The sequence below is a fragment of the Dermacentor andersoni genome, chromosome 1, assembly GCF_023375885.2.
Source record: "Dermacentor andersoni chromosome 1, qqDerAnde1_hic_scaffold, whole genome shotgun sequence".
Classification (NCBI taxonomy): domain Eukaryota; kingdom Metazoa; phylum Arthropoda; class Arachnida; order Ixodida; family Ixodidae; genus Dermacentor; species Dermacentor andersoni.
The window spans coordinates 153,209,391-153,235,180 of NC_092814.1; the positions used below are offsets into that span (position 1 = coordinate 153,209,391).

At 43.8% G+C, this 25,790-nt stretch overlaps 1 protein-coding gene across 2 annotated transcripts in view; it reads right to left on the bottom strand.

Annotated features, from left to right (window-relative positions):
• Positions 1 to 25,790, bottom strand: part of c11.1 (maestro heat like repeat family protein c11.1) — a 213,933-nt gene that overhangs the window by 91,770 nt on the left and 96,373 nt on the right. For both annotated transcript variants that reach the window (XM_050194373.3, XM_055062171.2), the window contains exons 17-21: positions 25,172 to 25,341; positions 16,936 to 17,055; positions 14,408 to 14,527; positions 6,057 to 6,209; positions 4,648 to 4,850 (exon numbers count right to left, since the gene is read on the bottom strand). In XM_050194373.3, the coding sequence (XP_050050330.1) occupies positions 4,648 to 4,850; positions 6,057 to 6,209; positions 14,408 to 14,527; positions 16,936 to 17,055; positions 25,172 to 25,341 (766 nt within the window). The remainder of the gene's footprint in view (positions 1 to 4,647; positions 4,851 to 6,056; positions 6,210 to 14,407; positions 14,528 to 16,935; positions 17,056 to 25,171; positions 25,342 to 25,790) is intronic.

Sequence of the window (25,790 nt, forward strand, 5' to 3'; positions counted from 1 at the left end):
TTCATGCAATAGCTTCAAATTTACATATCTCTCAATCAAAACAACACTCGAGATTAAAAGTTGCGAGGTGCAGTGTTTATTCCAGCCCAGCTGTAGTCATTGGGATATAATGCACTACCGTTAACCTCAATATAACGAACATCAGTGGTATAACGAAATCCTTGGTGTAATTAAGCATTAAGCTTTTACAACTTCATGTCCACAGAACAACATGTATTTCCTCAATATAAGAAAGTGTATTGATCCACAATTTTAACGAAACAAAACTTCACTGCTCATGATGGAGGTCAGAGGCAATACAATGGAAACTACCGCGGGTGCCAGTGGTCAGATGGTTAAATTATATGTATAGTCAACGTCCAATATGTCAGACACCCTAGGGGCCGTGACAACAGTTGTAAAAAAATGAATGTGCCTTTTACTGCCCCAAAGGGTTCGGATCGCCACAGGCACGTGCGAAATAGCTCTGAAAGCCTGCCAGATCGCTTATTAGGCATATCAGTGCTCGCACTGCGACAGGGTACAGCAGGTGCATGAGTATGTACTAATTAAGGAATACATACAGTGCCCTGTGAGATTTGCCCCTTCCCACTTTTGCTATGCTTCATCGCGTAACACTTGTATTGAGGCGAAGCTGATTTTCGGGAACCTGCATTATGCAAGGCGCCGCTCTTTCTAAGCTTCGAAGTTATTAGCGAGGATTACAAAGGTGGAGTCGGCGCCATTGCTAACAGCAGCGCATTGTTTTAATGAAACACACGGCACCAAACAGCAAGAAGCTTGGTAGCGAATGTCGAAGTAGCTAGGCCTAGCATTGCTGCGGTGGCGGCTACGGCTGGCAGCGGACGTGCGTCAGCGCCGGTTCGAGGTGGAGAGTTATCAAAATGGCGGTGATGGTGGCTTCGATTAATGCCGTTTCGGACCTGCGGTCATGGCAAAAAGTCCTAAAAATCGGGCAGCGAATTTTTTTTTGCGTCCGAAATTTCAGACGTTCTCTCTTGGGGTACGTGGCAATACCGCGAAGCCCTTGACTGTACATTTTTGTTTGCAAATGCACCACCAAAGCTGAGCAATGTCTTCGACAGCAGCAACAAATTTCTTCTGTTATGACCTTTAAGATTGTCGGCACATCTCGCCAACACTGACGAGTGCAGTGTCGAGCAGAGGGATGGAGGAAGGAATTTTCTTTGCTCCATGAGCAGAGACACTAGAGAGCACGTGTATGAGCGCATCGAATCGCGCATTCTATGCACTCTATGCGTGCTTTGCGTCAGTGCCCGTTTCGTTTTATTGCGATAGCAACTACATGGACACTCCAGGCGCATTTCTGTTGTCGGCGACGCCGTGAGATTCCATATAAAATCCAAAGGCGATAAAATCGTCGCTACGCGCCATATGCTGTATGTGAGAGTGAAAGCGTTTGAAGGTGAGCCAGCGAACGGAGCTCAATCGAACACCACCTAGATAAAGAAAAGGCCTAAGCACTCGGCGAATGAAGTTGCAGAGAGGAGGCCGGCGGCGCACTCAGGGATACGGGTTGAATGAAGGGATCGCGCATTTACGTGCAGCGTTAACCGAAGCGCAATTAGTGTTTTTTTTTTTTTGGCATGGTTGAACAGATCATACGAAGAGTACAGAGGGGTACACGCAGAGTACCGAGGGCATGGTTGAACAGATCACACGCAGAGTACAGCTTAGGTTTGTCAACATTTTGCTGCGTACACCTATGCTTGCCTTTGGCCTATACACTCTGTGGGCACAATTTTGTAGCGATGCATTTTCTTATGCTATTCCTTTTCCCACTTTCTCCGCTTTATCAGAGGTCAGAGCAAAGCTCAGTGGCCCACATCATCAATGGGACCAGCCGGCTGTGAACAGTGGATGATAAGAGTCGCATGGAATGGAGAGGAAGATATCACTACAAAATCCGATCAGATTCCGTACTGCACAAGATCCGGCACCAGGCATGCCTACTCCGCGAATGCGGTCACAATGTTACCATCCATTGGGTCCCTGCGCACTGTGGTATCCCCGGAAACGAGAAGGCTCATAGACTGGCGTGCACTCATCTCTCCACCGTGTTAGCCAGAGCCTCCGATACACCTTATCCTCTCCTAGCTACCACACCTGAGGTAGCAGATCCGATTGCAGACAAGCATGCGACCAAACAACGGTGTGCCGCCTACCTCACAGCATTGGGCAATCCACTCTCTACACCGTTGCTACCCTCGAAGGTATTCACACGGCAAGAGTTAGCCTTGCTTTGGAGAATTCAGACAGGCACCCTTCTTACTCCTTACTTGCTGAACGATTTCCACAGGGGTGGAACACCACCACCTGTAAGTGGGTTCTGTTCCACGTGCAAATGTCGTGTTGATCTCAACCACCTGTGTTGGGAGTGCCCCCTCTACATCCCACCTAGGCTTTGTGCCCTGGCCACCATAAAGTGGGGACCCTGACCTTCTTCTCTCCGGACTTGGGCCTGCTTGGATAACACACCTCCAGACCATGCCATCGAGCTCTGGCGAGCACTGCTGTTGTTCCTCCAGGACTCGGCGGCACAACCGGTTGGCGATTGGCTCTGCAACAGCCACAAGAGTCATGTGGCCCCCACTTTGCTGCCTCCAGGGCGTTCGTTAATGAAACGGAGGCAGCCTCACCCTTCCCCTTTTGCAATAGTACCCCCTCCCTTTCCATCGCAGCTCTCTCAGCGCATTCTAATGTGGAATAAACGTGGTTTCATTCATTCTACAAAATCCCAACACATATCTGAACCACTGTCATGCTGTCACTATAGGTAGGCAAAAATACAGTAATGCATGCATCGAATCTTTGTCTCTTGGCAACATAACAAAAGTTGACCCCACTGTGATAGCTCAATAATCATGTATTTTTTCCACAACAGTCGTTGTCAGGCACATCCCTCAAAGGTGGAGTTGGCAGCACTTGAATCTGCCTGAAGGAGTCGCCCAGGACTGTGTTGCTATTTAAAATGTAAATTAACAAACACTGGACGCGTGGAATGGAACTTACATGACAAATTGCACAAGTTGCAAATGCAGCCATTATGACTTATTGGCTTGGCTTGTCCTGTGGTTTAGTGCGAATGGCAACTACTAGATCGACTAGGCTTCACTAGTTTCGCTTTTAAAGGGATACTAAAGGCAAATATGAAGTCAAGCTAAAGTGATAGATTTGTGCTTCAGAATCTCTAAGGCGTCAATATTATCGCGAACAGAGCCTTAATAATCGAGAAATTGAGGCAAATGCAGGACATGATTAGAGACTCCCCTGGGAAATTCAAGTACTTGCCCGATGATGAAAGCACTCCTCAGTTAAATTCTGTCACTAGTACTCAACTACTCGTTGCACAAAACAACCTTGTATTGTATTATCAGATGAAATAAAATGGTACTTGTCCAGTTCTATTTTATGTTTAGACAAAAGAACTCATTGAAATAACCCTTGACAATGACGCAGGTGGTCAAACAGTTTCGTTTTCTTTTGACTCCACCCACCCTTTCGCATTGCAGTAGTTATCATGTAGTGCTGTTCTGGTTTTGCTGGCTTGCAAAACTCGTACAAACTGCAAGTAGTAGAGAATTCAACTTCCATGTGATGTCGCGGGATGCCCGAACGATCTATGCCACTTGGCCAGAAAGCAGCTGCAGCGCCGAATCCGCCGCTTTGACTTTATCTGTCTTGGCTCGGTACCACCGTCCATTGGGTGCTGTTTTACTCACAGACGGCAGCAAAGGGTGCTGATGGCGTATGCAACGTCACCACTCCCTGGTTGGGTGGCAGGAGATTTGAATTTCGATAACGGTATTCGGACCTTTCAGATGCAATTTTCTCGTAAACTAGGTCTCTTCTTGGCACGAAACAAGTGTTGCGAGGTTTCTGGAATGGTATTTAAACAGTCCACGTCGACTTAGTATTAGCCTTTAGTGTCCCTTTAAGGAGGTGCCAGCAACATGGCCGACAATCATTCTTGGCGACGTATCAAAACCAAATTATCGCTATTGCTGCTCATCTCGGTGGCCAAATTAGCACACGTTCGCATAGTCTAAGTTCAAATTACCACAAAGGTCACTTGTAAAGTGCTCAAGACATCAGTCATCCTTATACGTTAAGTCTAGGGGCCAGTGACAGTGCTGCAGAGCTGTCGGAATTATCAGTCGCCGACTTTATAACAATCAATTGTCACAAGTGAAGACCAGACGACATTGCATCCAACACCCAAGTGATGTGCTGCACATTTGGAAGTCCTGACAGTGGCGAAGTAATAGCACCTAAAAAACTATATGGATTTAGTTGGCAAAGAAAGAAAGTGTTTTCATAAGCAGGGATGCTTAGAACATTATAAATAAAGAAAGTGGTTTCAGGATCAGCGCTGACTGTTAACCGAGTATTATTTTATTTTTATTTAAAGCACTACCATTAAGGCTATATACTTTGACGCAACCAAGCGAGTTCGACAATCGCACTCGTAGCCAAGCGCATTTTGCAGTAAATGCCACTAAACCTTTCCATCTGATAGCCTGTGAATGACACGAACAGTGAAGTACACTTGCTTGAAATGACACTAAATTTGCCCGTCTAACAGAGGTATTAGTTTCAACACATCGATAGTCAACCAGAGGATACACAAGGCTAGCCAGAGCCATGAGAACCAGAGCCCTTGTTGAGGATGTGACAAGGACTGGATTCTCAGCCTTGAGCAATTGCTGCATCTCAGTAACCAGCTCGCCCCTTGAGTAGAAGACATACTGCTCCTGAAGTCTGTCTGGGTGAACTGCATCTGCAATCATCTTCACAGTGCGGAGCATTGCATTTCGCACTGAGGGGTCCTGTAATGCAATCAGCAAGCAATGTTTTGCATTCAAAGGCACTAAAGTGCACAAGTCAATAAAGTCCAAGGATTCCAAGACAAGTGCAGAGTGGTCAAATTTTGTGCAAACATGCAATGAATAAGCACTGCATGCTCACAATAAGCAATACATCAAAATTAAACAGGCCACTGTAACCAACTTACTGTGTTAACCTAAAATGGAAAAGAAACAACAGTGTGTGATATTGTGACACAGTATATGACCACTACTTACGCAGTACAATAGACTTCCGTTAATTTGATTCTAATAGAAGGTCCTGGCCAGCACCTCTGCACTTCTATGGGCCCAAACTTTCGTTATTTCAATCCTAAAAATTGGCCTTCATTGGAGGTAGCATACACGCACCTGACCCCTATGGTGACCCCAATAGCAACCCCTGTAGTGGCAGCATGTCTCGGCGGAGCTTAGGGGTCAGTGAATGCACTGAATATACGTCATCGCTCACTGAATATGCCTATTTTTGGCCCGCCCTAGGAACATTTCAAGCTATAACTGTAGCTCACAATGTTTGCTCACAGCATTTAAAAGCATATTGGGCCAAAAATTGCCTGCGCAGTGCAATCAGACGGGAAACTAAAAGTGTCTTTGCAATGTTTGTATGCTTTGCTGCATAAAACAAATGCATTGCTGCAAAGCTGACTTTAAAAATATGTGTGGCAAAGCTAAGAAACTGGCTGCTACTGTGCAGCAACTTTTCTTGCTAAAAAATCGGGAGCACATTAAGTTTTTGCTTTGTTTAGGAGCTGTAATGTCATTTACGATCAGTTTACTACTATGAACACAGAAACTCAGTGCGTGTTTGATTCGGGGTTGTGTTTGAATCGGGCAAATACTGCCAAATATATCAGTGGTGTGTATGGCAGTTTTTTCTCTCCATCTTGTTTAATCCAACCCACCGGATAATTAGATCAATCTGGTTGGTGCCGTCAGGGTTGAATTAACGGAAGTCCACTGTATCAGTGAAAGTCCTCATAACAAATGATGAGTTCACAGCACACGAAAGTTCAAAGCTTTACAAAGCATTTATAATACTTAGTGCCAAGAATAAACAAAAATTATCTATCCAAACAAATAAACAAGTTTAAAATCTGGGCTATCAAGCTGTATTAATAAAATTAACAGAAAGAATTGCTTGAACAACACTGATACTAAGTTCTATCATACCTTCGATGCCTGGTAGAATTTGGCAGCACTTCTCAAAATGGGTGTTTCAATTCTGGTAGTCAAGATGGATGCTGGAGCTCGTAGAGACACATGGCCATAACTCAGGACAACTGTCGCCAAAAGCTTCTCATGATAACTGTCACCAGTTATATCCTGCGTCAAAAGTAAAGGGCAACAGGAGAGACATTTCTTGTTTTTGAATATGCAGAGCAATAAAATGCTGTCTGTAAGCACTTTACAATAGAAACATCAGAAATTATACTTTATAAACTACACAGGACATGACCTGGCCTTTGCCCTGACAGAGTTCTTTCTCAATAAAATAATGTGATATTTAAAGCTTACATCAGTATTTATCTGCTACGTTTCCTCCCAATCAAAAACAAGTGTGGGTTCAATTCAGACAATACATTTAAACAATGTTATTTAGTCGAACCTGGATATATTGAACTTGAAGGGGATCACAAAATAGTTTGATATACTGGGAATTCAAAATATAAAAAATGCCTATCTGAAGCTTATCTGATAACTCCGCATGTCTCAGACAGTCTCCCAAGAACATGAATAGCAGGAATTTACCGATCTCATGCCCGGAGCGACCCAATGAAAAGATTTGAGTGCCACCCATTTCTTGTGGAGCGCATGTATTGGACCGGGAGGCCAATTGCATTCGAGAGGCAGTACGGAGATCTTTTTTACGATAACGAACGGCCGCAGGTAGCATGCTTCACATCACGATGGTTCACACTATCAGTATGTTTCACCACATTACACGGCTATAATGTGGTGCAGATTGCTACAGCAACTCTGGCATTACGAAGTGCAAATAAGGCTCTTGCTACATCAACCCTTCATCCTTTGAGGCACAACCTTGCTCATTTTTTCTTCATGGCATGCACTGTACTGCCTTTCATATTCAATGCCTTGACAGCCTCTGTCAAAACAGTGCTGTTTCGTCAGCATGAATATTTCTGACGACGCAAAGAGTGATTGCAATCTCATTAGAAGTGCACTAGCAAAGGCGCAGCACAGTACAATGAACAGGAGTTCAATATATAAAACAAATGTGGCAGTGAATGGGAGTTTGATATACCTGTAGTACAGTGCTATACTTTTGCATGGGATTTCCAAGAATATGTTACAACTGTTTCATATAGAAATAATTCTATATACCCAGGTTCGATATGTCCGGGTTTGACTGCAACCCCTACAGGAACAGTGTGCACAATTGTGCACACCAAGACAGTGCATCAAAAAGCAAATTCACTAATGAAAATAATGGCAACTAAAGCATACTGAATACATTTTGAAACATGTCTGATTTTACCTAGGCTGCAAGTTTGAATAATACATGTAAAGTGCTTTAGCAAAATGAGTTGGATGAGTACATGACTGCTCACGATGTAACAATGTCGTCATGAATCAGGTTCATTTTTTTCATTGTTTTTTTAACCTAACATTGAGCATATCTTTCAGTAGTTGGATAGGTTCTTTCCAAGTATGCCAGACATGAAATAATGTTTTCATATCCGACGTTCCAGTAGAGAGCCCCCACGGAGTCTACATTCTGTAAACTAGACGAAATTCACTTAAGAATTGAGAATTCTTAATCTGTTCTGCAACTGCACACTTTTTATGATTCTGAAGATGCCAGAAATGTACTGAAACTAAATTTTCAATGGACAGAATTAATTGGCACTTTAACCATTTCGCTGTCACGGACGTACCGGCACGTCTTCGCGTGCCGCCCCCGACCCCCCCGACTCCCCCCCCCCCCCCCCAATGTCACTGACCTACTGGTACATTCTCTATCGTGCGTTCAAAATTTCGTGCCTGAGCGCAAAGCTGGCGCTCCTGGACTGGCCGTGCCATCTGTTGAATCTTTCTACGAGTACACATTTTCGCCCCACACTGTGTTGGTGCAAGTATTGAACAGTACGGTGCGACTACCACTCCCCCCTCTCTCTTTGCTGAGTGGCGCATTCGCTGGATCATGCATTGCGCGCGTGTGGTTATGGGTTCAAGGGTTGTTCTGCCATCTCCGCTGGTTTGAAGGTTTTTAGTTTTCTTCTGTTGGTGTGTCTGCTACGGCGCATCAAGTTCAGGGGCACGCGCCGTTGCCTCTCCGAAAAGAGACCAATACTTGACTCGATTGCTGTGTTCGATCTCTCGCCGCACCCTCGCTTCCGGCTTGCAGCAGTATATGTAAAGCCCCTCAAACATTGTTTTAGCCTTTTTCCATCTCCCTCTGTCCTCTTTATCACACAACGTCCCATTTCTCTCCGTTGTGCGGGCGACTGAAAGCGCATCCTCCCTGCGCGCGGTTACTTTCTAATGGCTGAGCGCGCAGGACTTTAGTCTGCTCATTGGAGCAATGGCTCTTCCGATTCAGAATACAAGCCGAGCTTGGATTCAGACTCTGAAAGCGTCTCATCTGAGGAAGAGGTGAGTTCTGCATCGTCAGATTCGGATGTTGAAACGGCGGGACCATCATCCCGGAAGCGTGCATGGCAAACGGAGACTATGTGGAAGAAAGGCAATTTCTCAACAACGTTGTTTCCTTTCGACGCGTCATGTTCAGGACCGTCCGCGAGCACAACTCTTAAACCGGATGCGCAAGGAAGTGACTATTTCAAGCTGTTTTTTGATGAGCTAATTGTTTCACACATCACGAGTGAAACGAATCGGTTCACGCGAGTGAAGACAAGCGCACAAGGAGTTGCATGCATGCCGCGGCTGAGAGCTTGGGTGGAGACAGATGTAACAGAAATGTACTGTTTCCTTGCGGTCGTTCTGCTGATGGGCCCGACAAGAAAGAATGCCTGGCAAGACTACTGGAGCACGAACCCTATGCTGCACATACCATTTTTTGCAACCATTTTTTCGTTGAACTGCTTCCTGCTCCTCCTGCGGCTTCTCCATCTGAGTGACTCCACAGATATCGCAGATCAGCTGAGAACAGTGCAGTCATTTATGGAAGCAATTCAGAGCAAGCTGAGTAGCCTACTAATTCCGCACCAAGACCTGTGCGTAGACGAGTCTGTGATGCCATGGAAAGGGCGGCTGTCATTTCGGCAATACATTCCTTCCAAGTGGCACCGCTTTGGTGTCAAGTTATTTGTTCTTTGCGATGTCAAAACCGGCTACATTCTGAAATTTGTTGTGTACACTGGAGCGACGACAAACATGACCATGGTCAAGGATTTGGGATTTTCTCGCTCCATCGTTCTAGAGTTACTTGAAGACTACCTCGGAAAAGGCCATTAGCTATTTGTAGATAATTGGTACAGTAGTACAGTACTGTTCAACTAAGATAAAAAAAAACGACACATGTGGAACTGTTCGGACCAACAGGAAGGGGCTTCCAAATTTCTCAAAAAAGATGAAAAAAGGGAAGTGGAGTCATATCATACCAAGATGCTTCTTGCGCTCAAATGACATGATAAGAGAGATGTACATGTCCTAACGTCGATGCATGATGCACGTCTGGAAGACACAGGGAAGGTGGATAGGGTAACGGGCGAGAACAAGCGAAAGCCCGCATGTGTTCTCGAATACAATATAAAGATGGGATTAGTGGACAAGATGGATATGATGATGAGTTTCGCTGAAAGCATTAGGAAGAGCCTCAAGTGGTACAAAAAGTTTTTTTTTTTTTCATATTATGGACATGTGCCTTCTAAATGCCTTCATCTTGTGGCGTGAAAATGGTGGACGCAAAACATTCGGCGAATTTCGCTTGATTGTTGTTTACCAACTGATACAAGAGTTCCACACTGCTAGGAGGAGACGTGGAAAACGGAGCGGTGATCACCCGACGAGGCTCACGGCACGACACTTTCCCCAGATGGTTCCTCCGAGCAAAGCCAAAGAGAGCCGCACCCAAAGGAGGTGTCACGTGTGTGCGAACACTGTTCGAGGGCAAAAGAAAAGGAAAGACACCCGTGTGATGTGCGCTGAGTGCGACAAAGGCTTGTGTCTGGACCCATGCTTAAAGATCTACCACACTCTCAAGAAGTATTGAGCAGTGTTTTTTTTTTTTCATGTTACCCTCATTTATCTCATTTATAGTCAGGCTGATGATGATGATGTTTACTAACAACAGCTGCAGAACACTGAAATGTGCATATTCTATTGACTATGTTGTTTGTATACCAATCATAATAAAAAATAAATTGCTATGTTCATTCCCTATTATGCTCGCTCCCTGAAACCAAGCTGACACTGGGGGTGCGTCATGGCCAGAAAGGTCCGACAGCGAAAGGGTTAAGGAGGTAATGAAGTTCAGGAGGCACTGCAATTACTTTGTTATAGCTATACATGACCTTGACCAGAAATGTTTTACTACTTCTACCGTGCTTTAGAACACATAGGCTGAGGTTTATGTGTTCATATAGGCTATTGAGCAATTTTTATATGCACTGAGTTAGCACCACAGTTTACTCATAATGTTCAGTGGCTTTGAAAATATATTGGTACATTGCCCGCACAAGTGCACGGTGCCTCAGGACACGTTATATTTTCGTTGTAACACGCTTCCAGGGACCTAGTAAAAGCCCATGTGCTTTATTCGGTTACACATCTTTCATTGTCACCATGCCTGCCATGTCCACTCCTCTTTCAGTAGAAGTTACGTAACCTTCAAATAATGGGTCAAGATATACACTTAAGATAAGCACATAAGTGATGCATGCACTTTGCTGTGTATTAGTACCACATGAGCAGCAGGGTCATTTGATATTGGCAACACATGACAGACGTGACACGAGTCAAGGTGGATGTTCCTTCCCACTTTGCCAGATGGCACGACACGGACTTTTAGACTGCCATGCATGCCAACATCAAACACCTTTTCTTGAAGTGAATGTGTGGCATGAAACAGGTGCTTTTGAAAAATGGTTTGTTATACCCGCTGGCAAGAAAGTTTTGTTTCATTATAATTAACACAGATGGATGCATTTATATAGGAAAAACTGAATTTTGTTTAATTTGTTATAATTAGATTTTTATTACAGAGCATTTTATTACTGCACAGCTCGTAACACCATATTTTTTTCTTTACAACTGGCCCCTCGTATAACCTGAATTCACAATTACAACAGCCCAGAAAGAAAAAAAATTAGTGTGTATAACCAGCAGAAATAACCACACAGAAACGCTCAAATCTTTGTAAGAACAGTCTCGATAATGCACGACTCTTCCTAGTCATATCTCCAGGCAGTGGCTGTGTTCCCAACCTCTTGCTGATGCTGATAATCTTTTGCTATGCTGTAAAGGACTGCCATCAAGTGCAGCTCTTGTAATCCGAGTTCTGGTTCGCCGGTGCCACATGCACTATTTGCCCACTGGCTAACACAGACAAAATGCAAAATGGCAATCCAAAAAGAGAAGGAGAATGGGCGACCATGAAAGAGGGGAGGGAGCTTTAACATACAGGGGGGAGCAGTCCTAGGAGATAACAAAACCTTAAATGACTAGCAACTTTGCCTTGAGGTGTGGCTTCATGTCATTGCCGCATGCACTGCCATGCAGCCACACCTCAGGGTGAAATCTGCATATAACCCCGACCCTGACTTTACTGTTAAATTTTCTGGAATTTTTGATGTGGGTTATACATGCAAAATTTTGGTATTTTAGCCAGAGATTACACAATGATAATGCAGGAGGCACCATTGTTCTGTACTATATAGAGGGTAGGAAATCCAGCTACAAGAGAAAGCTCATGTTATTACCGCATTTTCTGGTCTATAAGTCGCACTTTTGTATAAGCTGAACCCTCCTCAAAACGGCAGTTTTATTGCGATAGTAATTATGCGGACACTCCAGGCGCATTTCTGCCATTGCCGCCACTGTGAGGTTCCGTATGAATGAATGCGTGGAAGAATGAGCTGGCGAATGCGGTTCAATCTTGCATGCGCAAATGAGAAATGTGGCCCAGATGCATGCCTCCTCCTGTAGTGCGCGAGGCAGGGGAGTGAGGCGAGGGAGAAGAGGCATTCTTCTCTAGTGGCTACTATGGTGCTGACGCTCGTGTGTCTTGAAAGCGATCTGCGATGTGGCTAAAGTGCGCGCATGCACAGGCCTCACCTTCAGAGCAATATGTAATTTTTGCAGAGTGCGCATAGTGCCAGTAGTTTCATATGCGCTGTGCTTTCGACATTTCGTTTGCACTGAAGCGAGACATACATGAAGGTCAATTCGCTTGCTGCTGCCGCGATTCTTCACTACAGAATTTTCACAGCAAGTTTCCGCGCTCATCGAGCAAGATGTGTTCAGGTTAACCTATGTGCACGACACCATGCTGGCCAATTTAGTTAAAACATGTTGACGGGCTAGTTGGTTTGAATCCATGATAGAATGTGTAAGCGCTACTGAACAAGGATGTAGAAAGAAGCAGACACGCAAAGACAGCGCTATCTCTGTGTGTCTGTTTCTTTCTACGTCCTCATTGAGTCACGCTTATACATTCTATCATTGTTAATTTAGTTAGTAAGCAAATGTTTACAAGTTTACACAGTCGATAAAACTACTATCCTTACTTCGTACAGCTGTCTACAAATTTGCTATCACAATCAGTGCTTCGCCTTTCGAGGAGAACTGCAAATTTAAAAAAAAAGTGCATACAAGTCACACCGGTTCATTCGGTAAGCGAGTAAAAAAAATACAGTGACGTTTCACTTCGTGAACGCGGGTCACGCGCAAGCGTATCAGTGCAATTCCTATATAATTGCGATAGCTATGATATGGACACTCCAGGCGCATTTATACCATTGTGGTCGCCACAATGTTCCGTACAAGGGTGATAACATTGTGAGAACACGCGACTGTGAGCCGAATCGTGCACAAGGGAGGAAAGCGGGAAGGCAGCGTGGGAGGGAGGGGGTGGTGGCGACTTGTACTCTGGTAGCAACTGCGTAGTTTGCACAGCAGCATGCGCCCTATTTTGAAAGCGATCTGCAGATGTGACGACTTCGAAGTTGGTTGACTCGCGGTCGGCCTGCCGCCGCTTGTGTTACTGCTCCATCCTTCTCGCAGGGTGCTTGGCAACTTGATTATGAGAAGAACCTGGTACTTCCATAGCGCGCACACAACCCGTAGCAACTTCCAGAAGAGGTCAACCCAGCGAGCTTTGTGTGACCATAGCATCCAATCCGGTTTTGACGACGGTTTTTTGAAAAGAATAAAATAGAAATTGTATATAAGTCGTACCGTTTTATAAAACGCACCGACGAAAAATTCCAAGAAAAATAATGTGACTTATACACCGGAAAATACAGTAATATAGTCGAAAGTGCCACCACTGTTCATGTCGTTTAAAAAGAAAGAGCCCATTATGTGCTTTTTCAGACTATCATGGGTGTGGAGTTAAGTAACCCTTGTGGGGTTCTCCTCCATGCTCTTGGGACAAAGGAACGACAACACAGTAGTGCAAACAATCACAAGGGCATTTATTGCACCTTTCATAGATCAATGCCTGCTAGCCACGTTGCTACCCACAAAACATGCCGATGGGCGCACGACAAATCTAGAAGTGCGACTCACCGCGACCGGATAACGAGCGAATATGTTCGCCCCATGCTAGATCCCAACGCCTGGTCGTTCGCGTGTACGGTCACGCGAACGGTGGCGCGTTCGAAGGCGACCACGCGAGACGGTCTCGCAGAAGCATGGATCGGTGCACGCGCGGCATGGCCCATCCGCACTGCTTGGTGTCCCGAACCAAAGAGGGAGCGTCTTCTCTTTCGGCGCCCAAGTAACCCCGCCTGTCGGCGGTGTTAGCAGCGCAACACTCGCGCCATCTCTCGTACTGCGCCTCAACCACTCCGACCGCCGCAGGCGCCAGGCCACGCGAGCCGTGCGGGAAAACAACCTATTAGGAGACGCGTGAGAGTCGCGCATCCGCACACGCTTTTCCAACTGATGTGGAGCGGACTATGCCACTTTTTACACTGTTCAACAACATGTGCAAGCTTGCCCCCACCCACACCTATACAGTCTGATTTGGTTTTCACAAAAAAGGTAAACCTACTCACTGGCGCGCATGGTTATGGGAGCACAAGTATTCCAAGTTAACAGCTGTGAATACTTATATTTTCATAACAGCTTATATGAAACTTTATATCCTCGCAGCATATTGTTGAAAGGCATATTTACCACAAGGAGGACACACTCAAAAAGGAAGACACATTAGTCACCTGTGTCATCGTCAATGTGTCTTCCTTTTTGTGTGCGTCTTCTTTACAATAAATATGTCTTTTAGCAAATACCAACTAGGCCAAGGAGCATTTCTGTTGAAGCACAGCATATTACATTTAGAGTAAGAACAACAGCAACAAAGGTATTCTCCTCACCTTCAGAAAGCTAAGAAACCCAGAGTTCTTACGAAGGTCGTCTTTTGCTACTTGCTCTAACTTCACTACCACAGCGTCCAAGTGGGTTGCTGCACACATACCTACTGCAAGAGCACAACCCTGAAAAAAGTGAAAGTGTAAAATCAAACATCATGTGATAAAATTACTGTCAAAGTATTAAAAAACTCACTAATACTAAAATACTAGAGGTGTTATAACAGTGAACTTTCCACATCACAGTGGACACATATTATAGAAAAACAAGCTTCAATTATTAAATCGAATTCCAAATATTATATTTCTAAACAAAGTGAAACATTTAGTTCTTGCAGAGTTTCTTTGGTAATTAAAAAAGGTTTATTAACATTATTTGATACATTTAAGTAATGTCGTTCACAACTGGACATCAAGTCAACTGGGGAAGTTGTGTAACAGCTGCTTTCAGTTATCTGGTGCACTATGACAATGAAAAGGAAACCACAGCACATCAACCAGATACACATATAGGGTGCTGTGTTTGCTGAAGTGTGATACTATAGCACCATACATTGTTTTAATGGGATGCAAACATGGCGAGACTGACGGAATAATAAACTGCTTTTACTAATTCAAGACAACAGATTCGTAGGCTTATTCCTATAGAATGAAGAAAATTATTGCACGCAAATTATCTACCCTGTACGTTTGCTCAGGAGTTGGTGCCTCTGTGCAACAAGTGTAGCTCCTGCACCAGAATATTTGGAACAGACTACACTAACATCAGACTTTCTCTCTTGAGATTCCAATAAATCTTCTTATACATTACATTAAAACAGGAACACGCGTTCAACAATATTCAATAGGAAATTTTGTAATTTAGTAGCCAAGACTATTCTATTATTATTTGAAATTTTTAATATACTCACACACCTACAAAATACTAATTACCTGCAGCATACAAAACACATGAATGAGTGAGGTCCTGCCCAACTATGAAGCATCCCAATCTAGTAAGATCTCATCTAACTATTATCCCACAAAGACACAGCCAAAGAGATAAACATGACAGATGTGCATTGCAGAGCACTAATAATTTGTTAGAAAGTAGCATTAAATTTCTTAAAGGGGCCCTGAACCACTTTTTATTGAAGTGTAGAAAGGCATTTAAAGTGAAAATAGGCTATTTCAGAAATACTTTGCCGCAAAAAACTAGAAGAAAGGGGGTTGGCCGAGGGGCCTGATTTTTATTAGTCATATCATAAGAAGCCAATGAACGCTGACACCAAGGACAACATAGGGGAAATTACTTGTGCTTAATAAATAAAATAAAGAAACGATAAATTAATGGCAATTAAAGTGGATGAAAAAACAACTTGCCGCTAGTGGGAACCGAACCCACAACCTTCGCATTTCGCGAAGGTTGTGGGTTTGGGCCCCTCGGTTAACCCCCTTTCTTCTCGTTTATTACATAACAAGGGTCTCGAATCCAGCAACTTGATGCCTTCAGGTAGCATGTGTTGATTTATTGATCAGTTGCCTTCACCCAAAAAGATCATGTTCTCATGACGCCTGCAGCAAAAAGAACGTTCCACGTCCGCCGCCAAGGTCTGTGAGTGGTGGCGCTGGCTAACACTCCCAGGGTTCTACTAGGACACATAAATACCCAAGAAAGTGGATGGGGAAACGGCGCCACAGTAGCTCAATTGGTAGAGCATCGCACACGAAATGCTAAGGTTGTGGGTTCGGTTCCCACCTGCGGCAAGTTGTTTTTTCATCCACTTTAATTTCCATTAATTTATCATTTCTTTAATTCATTTATTAAGCACAAGTAATTTCCCCTATGTTGTCCTTGGTGTCAGTGTTTGTTGGCTTCTTATGATTTGCCGCAAGAAGTACTTCAATGTGTTCAGCAGAAGTGGAGTTAATGGCAATCAAACACAGCCTACACTGTATTCCCTTTCCTTTTTTAATGCCTTGTACTGCAAAAGCTATGGCAGAGTGGGGTGTGCCCACAAAACTCCACCTTCTAAATGTTACCGTGGCGTGCAGTTCAAATTTCATGTTGGATGCTAACTTAGATGCTACAACTTCTAATTTTGGTGCCTACGACGTGCTAAACATAAGCCAAACGCAGTTGTCCTCAGCAAGCCACAGTGCGCTTAGCGAGTGGACTCGTGGCGGCACACCGTAGTGGCTGCTGTATCTACACCACGTAGCAGACGGCAGCTACCAATAGCAGCTGCGTATGGGAATCCATTTTATTACGAAATAAAGCAACTAGAAGAGAATGAGGAGCAGGCTTCTGTTGAAAAGAGAGCGTTTGAGAGAAAAGTGACTTCACGATCCCCTTGCGAACTCCATGCACCGCGTATTACAGCAAAACCTGGCTAAAATGTTCACAGCAGCATACGCTACCAGTGGACTATGTTATTTCACCAAGCCCGAGAGGTGGTTCAGGGCGCCCCTTTAACGTAACTTTGGGCAAGGCACATATCCCTGTTTACATACTTTGTAGTGCAATACTACCTTGAAAAAAAGGCTTTATTTACCTCTCTTTCCCGTGGGTGTAAATGGTTGATATGCTCAAATATTTTGTCCAGAGCTCCATTTATAAACTGCTTGCTGCTCACTTTTTTCATAACTGCTCCAAGCAACTGTAGCAGCATGCACTGCAGAAAAATCATGAATGAAGATATAGATCAAGGTGAAAATTACGCGCCAGACAAATGCAAAAGAAATCAGTCCCCCGAAAAAGCATCTTAGCAGTATACACCCACACATGTACAGACATGTACTATACTCATGAAATCAAACACAACAGGTAAACTTTAACCGAGAAGACCAAATAAGTGAAAATACTTGAGAGTGCGGTGTCACGTCACAATGCATCGAGTCAGAAAAGGTGGTAGGAACTCTGATTAAGTGTAAGAGCCAAATTATGTTAATGTAACACAAACTCGAGATGGTGGAAACAAAGGTATGCATATTAGTTAGCCCTAAATTGACACATTTCATTCTGGGAGTACTGTACCTACAGTATGCCTTCTGCAACAGCTTCAGCTATATAATGCACACAGCGCAAGAAATCACAATTTGTAGTCTAAAAGCCCCTTTCAACTTTTTGCAGTTTCAGGTTCTTTATTCATTCAAGATAAAAAGAATATTGTTCCCATCACTCCTTCAAAAAACCAGCAGTTGACTTTTCTTCACCAACTGCCATCACCTAAGCAGTCCCCACGGGAGCAAATGCTATTTTCAACCTGTGCTTGCACAGCGAGGAGTAACACTAGTTTGTTTTGCTGGATTTCTAAGGGTTCATTCTCACCTGCGGTGTGATTGCAACTGGCGACCAAGAAGAGACTCACGGCAATCAATGTTCACATCGGCAAGACTTGCCTGTCGCCATAACGAAATGTCTCGCAATCAGTGCCGTTCACGTGTGCTCACACTTTCATCGCTATGCAAAATAAGCATCAGCATATACAGTATATACAGTATTTATTCGAATCTAGGCCAATAGTTTCTTTCAAATAATCATAGACCAAAATCTAGGGTCGGCTTAGGTTCAAGGATTTTAACTTCGCCAGTTTTTAAATGAGATTGATAAATATGGTGCACAGCTAGTGCCATCTAGAAAAGTCAGTATTGCAGCCACTAATAGCCGCACCAGTAGGCAACAGAAGTACAGGATAAATGTTGCCATTTTGACCTGTGTTGCATCAACGTGCAGGGTGGCGTTATCGTAATGGCACCTAACAGGCGATGCCACTATGCTGCCGCTTTCAAACGAAAAGTTGTGATAGCCGCACAGGCATCGTCAAACGTTCCAAGCCAGGCGGGACTTCGGCATCAATGAGAAAAATGTTCGTCGTTGGAGGGGGCAAAGGAAGATGCTTCTTGCGTGCGCCGGCCGCAATGAGATGACAGCAATATGGAAGATAGCGATGTAGAACAAGCTTGGCATGTTCATATTCAATAAATGCTGTTTTCATTTTGTGAATATTGTCCTCGCTTTCTTGTTCAGACTACATTCGAGGTAAGTTTATTATATCTATTTTTATCTATATTTATTATTTATTATATACATAGGAGATTCGGGGGTCGGTTTACAATCTGGGACAGCCTAGATTCGAGTAAATACGGTATACACTTACAGTCGAATCCACTTATAACAATATTCAAGTGCGACAAAAATTCCATTGTTATGCCTGACAATTGTTATAACCAGGTTGCATGAAAAAAAACAAAATAGGGGGATAGCAGAGCTGTTGTGGAAAAAACTATAATGGTGGGGAGGCCAGTGCCCCTGCTCTTCACCTTCCTCCTGGCTGCTGATTGCGTTGACTCATTTAACTGTTTAACTATGATTCCTGCACACTCTGATCGCGTGTAACAAGCCAAGGCTGTCGGCGTTCAAGAATGGCACTGCTATAACAACTGCAAGGTGGGGTCACGAACGACAAGCGACGCGAGTTCCACTGAGGCATAGCGTTGGTAGCCCTGAAAGGGGCCTTTTAAGAAATGCAAGAAGGTAAAACAAAGCCCTGGATGGACTGAATCATCTGCAGGGCCTCCTGTGAGGATAACGTTGAGGCAGCCTGCCCTACCGCATCGTTGCTGTCATCGTCGCCATGAATGTCATCGTCGCTATCCGATGCAAGCATGTTTGCGATGGTCACCTCATCGGTTAGAAGTTCTGATGTTTCTAATGCGTCATCCGCATGTAGATACTCTTCAACTCCTGAAGCATCCTCGTCGACTGCAGACCAAAGTTCAGGCATCACTTCGTCGGTGGGAGCTTTGCAGGCTTTATATAAATCCCTGCTGCCTCAGACAAAGCATGCTTTCCTAAAGCAGTTCTGCACCGTAGAAGCACTTACTTCGAACCACGCACCAAAGATAAACTGCACCGCCATCAATAGATTGATCTTCAAGTCGGGCTGCTTCCTGCTTGTCCATGTGGCCGCGTCCATCAACAAGACTGACTTGTCCAGGATGTAGTAATGATACATGACCTAAAATTGGCTATCACACCGACGCCATGGGTTGTAAGCCTGCTATCATGTTTGGCGGCAAGAAAAAATTTCCATGCTTGAGAGCTTAGCCAGGTAGTGGTGGGCACTACAATTACCTAGGATGAGCACCATCTTCCTCTTAGATCACTCAATACATTGATCAAACTCCAAGAGCCACTCCAAGAGCCACTGGGAGTGACAAATGCGGGGCATTTGTCACTCCCATTCCTATTGGTGCACAAAAATGCAGTGAGGTGCAGCTTGCTGTTCTTGTCGCCCTTACATGCGTCTCCTTTGGGTGCACGCGTCTTGGACGGCAACATCCGGAAGAACAGTCCTGTTTCATTGCCATTATATACGTCAGTGTCAACATAATTGTCGAGGATGCAGAGCAGCATTTCCTCCACCCACTTTTGCTTCGCCTCCATGGCAAGCGAAGCTCCCTCACCAGTGATGGCTCTGTAAACAATGCTGTGCCTCTCTTTGAAGCACTGTACCCAGCTTCCACCTGGCTGGAAGTCCACATTGTTGATGAGTATAGCAAACTGCTTAGCCTTTGTGACCAGAATTGGCCCGGTGATGGGCATGTTCAAGGCACAGGCACCAAGAAACCACTCGTAGATTCGTGTTTAGAGGGGTTGGAGGGCAACGGGAAAGAGGTGCGTGAGGCTGGCGATGTGGAGAAGGCTGGAAAACAGGTTTTATTGTATGAGCGCACGCTGGCCATTGAGGCGGTGGAGAGGGTGCAGCAGCTCGAATTTCTGTTTTTCCTTTTTCTTTTCAAGGATTTCGCATTCCATTACCTTTCAGCACGGACACCCAGCAGCCAGACTTCATCCTTATAACCGATAATGTGGCATGAGGGCATTGTATTAAGCGGATTATTTCACCATAGAAAACATACAGAAGTTGACGGTGCAGCAGCTTCTTATTATTACAACCAATACATTACCGTATTTACTCGATTCTAACACGCACCTGTTTTCCGTGACAAAAGAAAAAAAGAACACACTCGATTGTAAGATGCACCCGTTTGCCGTGACATAAAAAAAGAAAAGTCCTTTACAGTACCACGCACCTCATTCTTTCATACAGAAATACAACTTTCTCTCATATGGAAAAAAAAACGAAGATTTACCCAACGCACTAAAGTTGCGATAAATGAAAAGTCGCAGTTTCGCCCAAGAATCGATCACGATAGCAAATTAGTAGACAGCTATACGAAATGTAAGAATAGTAGCTTTATTGGCCGTATAAACTTTTAAACATTCGCTTACTAACTAAATTAACAAGCATGGTGTCACGCGCGCACAAACAAACATGAACACGTCTCACTCAATGACCACGGAAACCTTTTATCAGAAAGCTGGAGTGAGAAAGTGCGGTAGCACGAGCAACCAAATTGACATTTGTGCGGCCTCTCGTTTCAACGTGAACTAAGCGACGAGAACACGGTGAGGTGCGCCTAGATTTGTAGACTTCAGAAATCGCTTTCAAGATAGAGGCCGCACGGCCGTGCCGTACGTAGCAGCCGGCGGTGTAGGACGCCTCTCCTGTTTACACCAATCCTGTACACAACTTTTGGAACTCACTCCCCTGATGCGGCCCGATTTCTGTCCGTCTCCGCATATGTGATCACTTTCCTTTTAATTGCGGCATCATGATGAATGCTCAGTGTGTCTTCGCAGTCGGCACTTCCATGCTGATAGAGCAAACGCACAAAATGGGAAGGCGGACGGTGGACTAACCTAAGTACATGTACTACAGCACATGGAGGAAGCTACGGCAGCTAGGCTCAAAGCGCCATTTGAGGCAGCCATTTTGAAATGCCGGGATAACAGAGATTTAGGGCCGTACTCGGTTCTAACACACATGCTATTTTTGGATCCGTTTTATCTGAAAAAAGTGTGCGTTAGATTCGAATAAATACGGTACCAACATGGGAATCTTGTATTTTGCCTTTTTCCCCTGTTTAGGCAGCTGTCAACTCCATAATTGTGGTATGAAGCCTGAACGTCTCAAGAGTGCCACAGATAATTACATAATATTTAATGCGACCAGTTCAAAACATGTGCCAAATGCAGCACAGCTTCAGACATGAAGCAGAAGGCTCATTACACCATGAAAATTGAAAGTGGTGGTCACGAAGTATCACAAACCATTCATGCACGTGCCAGTCAGCCCAAGGTAGGCCAGATAATGGCCATTTGCCAAAAGCTGGTCACACACTGCAAAAGTGCCCCTTCCATTCTTTATTCTGGACTTCGGCATATTCAACCCGGGGCTAAGGCTAGTTCTCTAGCCTTCTTTCCCTCTTGTTCCATCGAGTGCTCAGCGCACTCTATTTGGTAGAATGGTCGCAGTGCAGGTTGTGTGTGGTACCATGTAACCACCACCTCCATAGCTTCCATGGTGTAACAAGACTCCTGCTTCATGTCCAAAACCACACTGCACTTGGTGCACATTTTGGACTGCTTACACTAAAAGTAATGTAATTAATCATCATGTTGCACTTACAGAATTGAGATTGAGGCTTCAGACCATAATTACTGGATTGACAGCTATCCAACATAGTGAAGAAAATCTGTTCATGTCCATACTCTTCATTTTATGTTGTTTTATGGTCAAAAATTAGTTTAGTAGTGCTAACCTCAGGGGTCCAAGCGAAAACGTCTCATGAACCTAAACATAAGCACTACTGCCCATAAAATTGTTAGCATAATAAGGAGGAAAGCAACACAAAAGAAATCCAAACAGCTGAATAAATCAAGAAAACTGAGTAAATCAAGCCATCACTTAAGCTCTAAGCAACAGTTATTACTAGCAAGCATAGTGACAATGCTTGTAACAATACCTTTTTAACAAATTTAAGGGGGAAGATGGATCTTAGAAAAAAAAAAGATTTTATTCTTCAAGATATGGTGCTGAAAAGTTGTACATATATGTAAAGTTATGTGCTTATTTTGAATATTCAGTCCATTTCTGTTTATCTCCAATGGTTCTAATTTTATGTGAGCTTCCTTTAAATAATTTTTTGCAAACATTTGCAAAATATCAGTTACTGAAATTTCACTAAACAGGGTACCAATGGCTTCTGTATAACTCAAGAAATGCAATAAGACTAACCTTATTGCTGAACATGAGCTGAAAAACTTCAAAGTTAGTCACAAAAAAAAAAAAAAAAAACACTTTTTAGAGTTTCAAATACAATACCTCACAACTCGTGTTCTAGGTAGGGCAGAACTATAAGGTTGGTCTTATTGCATTCCTTGAATCATACAGAAGCCACTGATACCTTATTTAGTGAAATCTAAGGAACATATATATATATATTGCAAAGCCTTGCAGAAGATAATTCAAGGAAGCTTGCATAAAATTTTAACCAAAGAAGATAAATTAAATGGACCTTATATTCCAAATAAGCACATAACATTACATATATGTGCAGGTTTTAGCACTATACCTCGAAAGATAAAGACCTTAAAAATTCTTGGCCTTAGACCCACCTCCCCACTTAAGAATAAAATTTGCCCCACAGGCTGATAGCAATGAAATAATTATGCTTGACCCAGAAGCTTAACAGCGTAAATATAGGGTATCGCTTCAACCCTTAATCGGCCCTTAATCCACTTGGATGAAAAGGAAAATTTGCATTCACCTGAAAGCAGCATCAGGCTACAAAGGCAACATTCTACTTTGCAACTTTGCAGCTCTATTCTACATTCTAGTGGATGCCATTTTTCTCTTTCATCAAACTTCCTCCAGCCTGGAAATTTCCAACCAATTTGCTTATTCAAAATTCCTGCAGATTTAGCTGTTGATTAATTCACCCACGCATTACTGTCTGCTAGACTTTTCTCAACTGGTAGAGCAACTCTCCTGGAAAAACAGTGGCAATCCCTGGACCATAATAAATTTGTCAGCTGCAATGCTTTCATTCTGAGAATCCTGTGTAAAAATTAAATTATAGGGTTTTACGTGCCAAAACGATGATCTCATTATGAGGCCCACCGTAGTCGGGGCCCTGGAACAATTTGGACCACCTGCAGTTCTTTAACGTGCACCTAAATCTAAGTATAGGGGTATTTTCGCATTTCGCCCCCAAACAAATGCAGCCATCGCGACCTCGTGCTTAGCAGCCCTACACCAAAACCACTAAGCAACCACGGCGGGTGAGAATCATGTATTGAGTTCCTTAGTAGCTTCATGCTATTTTCAAGTGCTACAGTCGATACCAGATATATCTAACTTGAAGGGGATTGCGAAATAATTCGACATATAGATAACTTGAAATATAAAATACGCCTATCTGAAGCTTATCTGAAAGCTCCCCACATCTTGAACAGTTTCCCAGGATGACGAAAAGTGTTTATTTGTTTTTGCAAGGCCACATGAACACACAAAAGTTTGATTTCTTTTTTTTTTTTTTTTGCAGATGAATATTTTAAGTCAATTGCACTGCGAAATGTTCTTTGATGAACTTGTAACGCTAACCCTAAAAGCCCGCATTGCCTGACTTGAGACCACAGTGCCCCTTGTGCGTGGTGAAGTGCTGGTTGTGCAGTTTTATTTGGGATAAGGTAGAAATGGACACAGTGATCAGCGCACTTGTACTGCGAAGTGCGCATGGACGTGTCCTGCCACATGTCTGTTACAATATGCTCTTTAAATGACCGATCATCATACGTTGGCCATGAGTCAGCCAGGCAGACGCTGTTTGATTCGAAAGTAGCTTCTAGCACCTGCAGAACACCCGAGTCCATTTCCACTGATGTGTCCCTACAAATATGAATGAAACGTGTTCAGCATGGATTGTGGGTTAACGAATCGCAGAGTCTTGTGCACCACTCCGTGATAGTCTTTTCGCAAAGGACGAATGTGGTGCATGGTGGTTCTGTTAAATTCACGCTGTAATGTAAAAATCAGACAAGGCGGGGGGGGATGAGTTTCGTTTCGGTCACTTGCGGAACCCAAAAATGCCATTAACGGAAAATTTACAAAATGGACCCGGCGGTGGAGACATCTCCAGTTCAGCTTCCTATGCCCTGAGCCACTAAGTGAAAAGATAGAGTGCCATCCATGCATTCTTGGGGAATTCATGTACGGGACTGGGAGGCCTTTTGCGTTCTTGAAGCATCGGGGCAATCCCCTTTCCAATAACGAACGGCTGCAGGTAGTAACATTCACTGCACGACGATCTTTCCGCTATTAGTATGCTTCACCTCAATACACAGCTGTGCAGTGGTGAAGTTCACTAACACAAGTTTGCCATTATGGAGTGCAAATAAGGCACTTACTGCACGAGCCATCCACACTTTGAGATACGCACCCTGCTTATTTTTTCTGATGCCCTTCAGATTGGATAATTTGTTTGGCAGCATCTGCCAAAACAGTGCCATTTTGTCGGCATGAATATTTACGTTAAAGCAATAAGTGATGACGGTACCGTCAGGAGAAGCACACTTGCAAAGGCCTAAGACGTTGCAGCGTTCAATATATTGAATTTCGCAGTGAACGGCAGTTTGACATGTGCATAGTACAGTGCTATACTTTTACAAGGGATTTCCAAGGGGATGTTACCACAGTTCAATATAGGCAATAGTTCGATATATCAGAGTTCAATATAATCGGGATCAACTGTATATGCTAACTTTCCTTGCAAATAACTACTTGCATTATGCGAGAGAAATCACATAAATGATGGAAGAAGTAACTTGGGCATGTTTGGAATGAATAGGCACATTTTGCATATCATACTTTCTACACTGACCTTGTCATCCGGGTATGCACCATACAGGCTAAGTTGGGCCTGCATAGCCTTTCCCAATGACAGAGTCCATTCTTCTTTGTCCACTTCCACAAAACATCTTTGGGTCAGGTCCAATATCTGCTCTTGCCAAGCCTCCCTGTCCAGACCATTTTCTGGGTTGTCAAGTGCACCTGGACACAAGGGTCACAAAATGCAGTCAGTAGTTAGACCTGGCACTGCTCACGTCTTACAAATTGAAGAAAACTATAAAGATTTTGTAATACAAATGAGGATTTTGTTGCCACCTTAAGAAATAAATTGCACGCCTATGGAGCCTCTGATTTTCTGAACTCAATTACTGCGAACAGCAGTTTTGAGCCCCCAACTCCTGGATACATTTAGTGAAGCCAAGTGACTTTACATTCCAGTACTTCCGGAAAACACTGAGAAATACAGTGCCACGGGAATAACTCCTGGAAACTCCTGAATAATGCTAAAGAGCTTCACTGTGATGTGGAGAAGCATGCAAAGCAGGCCTGTGCTGTCTGCAACACCATCCATTGAAGCTACTCCAGCCACAGTTGCTTTCCAGTGCTGGGCTTTTGCCCTGGCCACTCCCCCTACTCATCTTTCTGGCTGG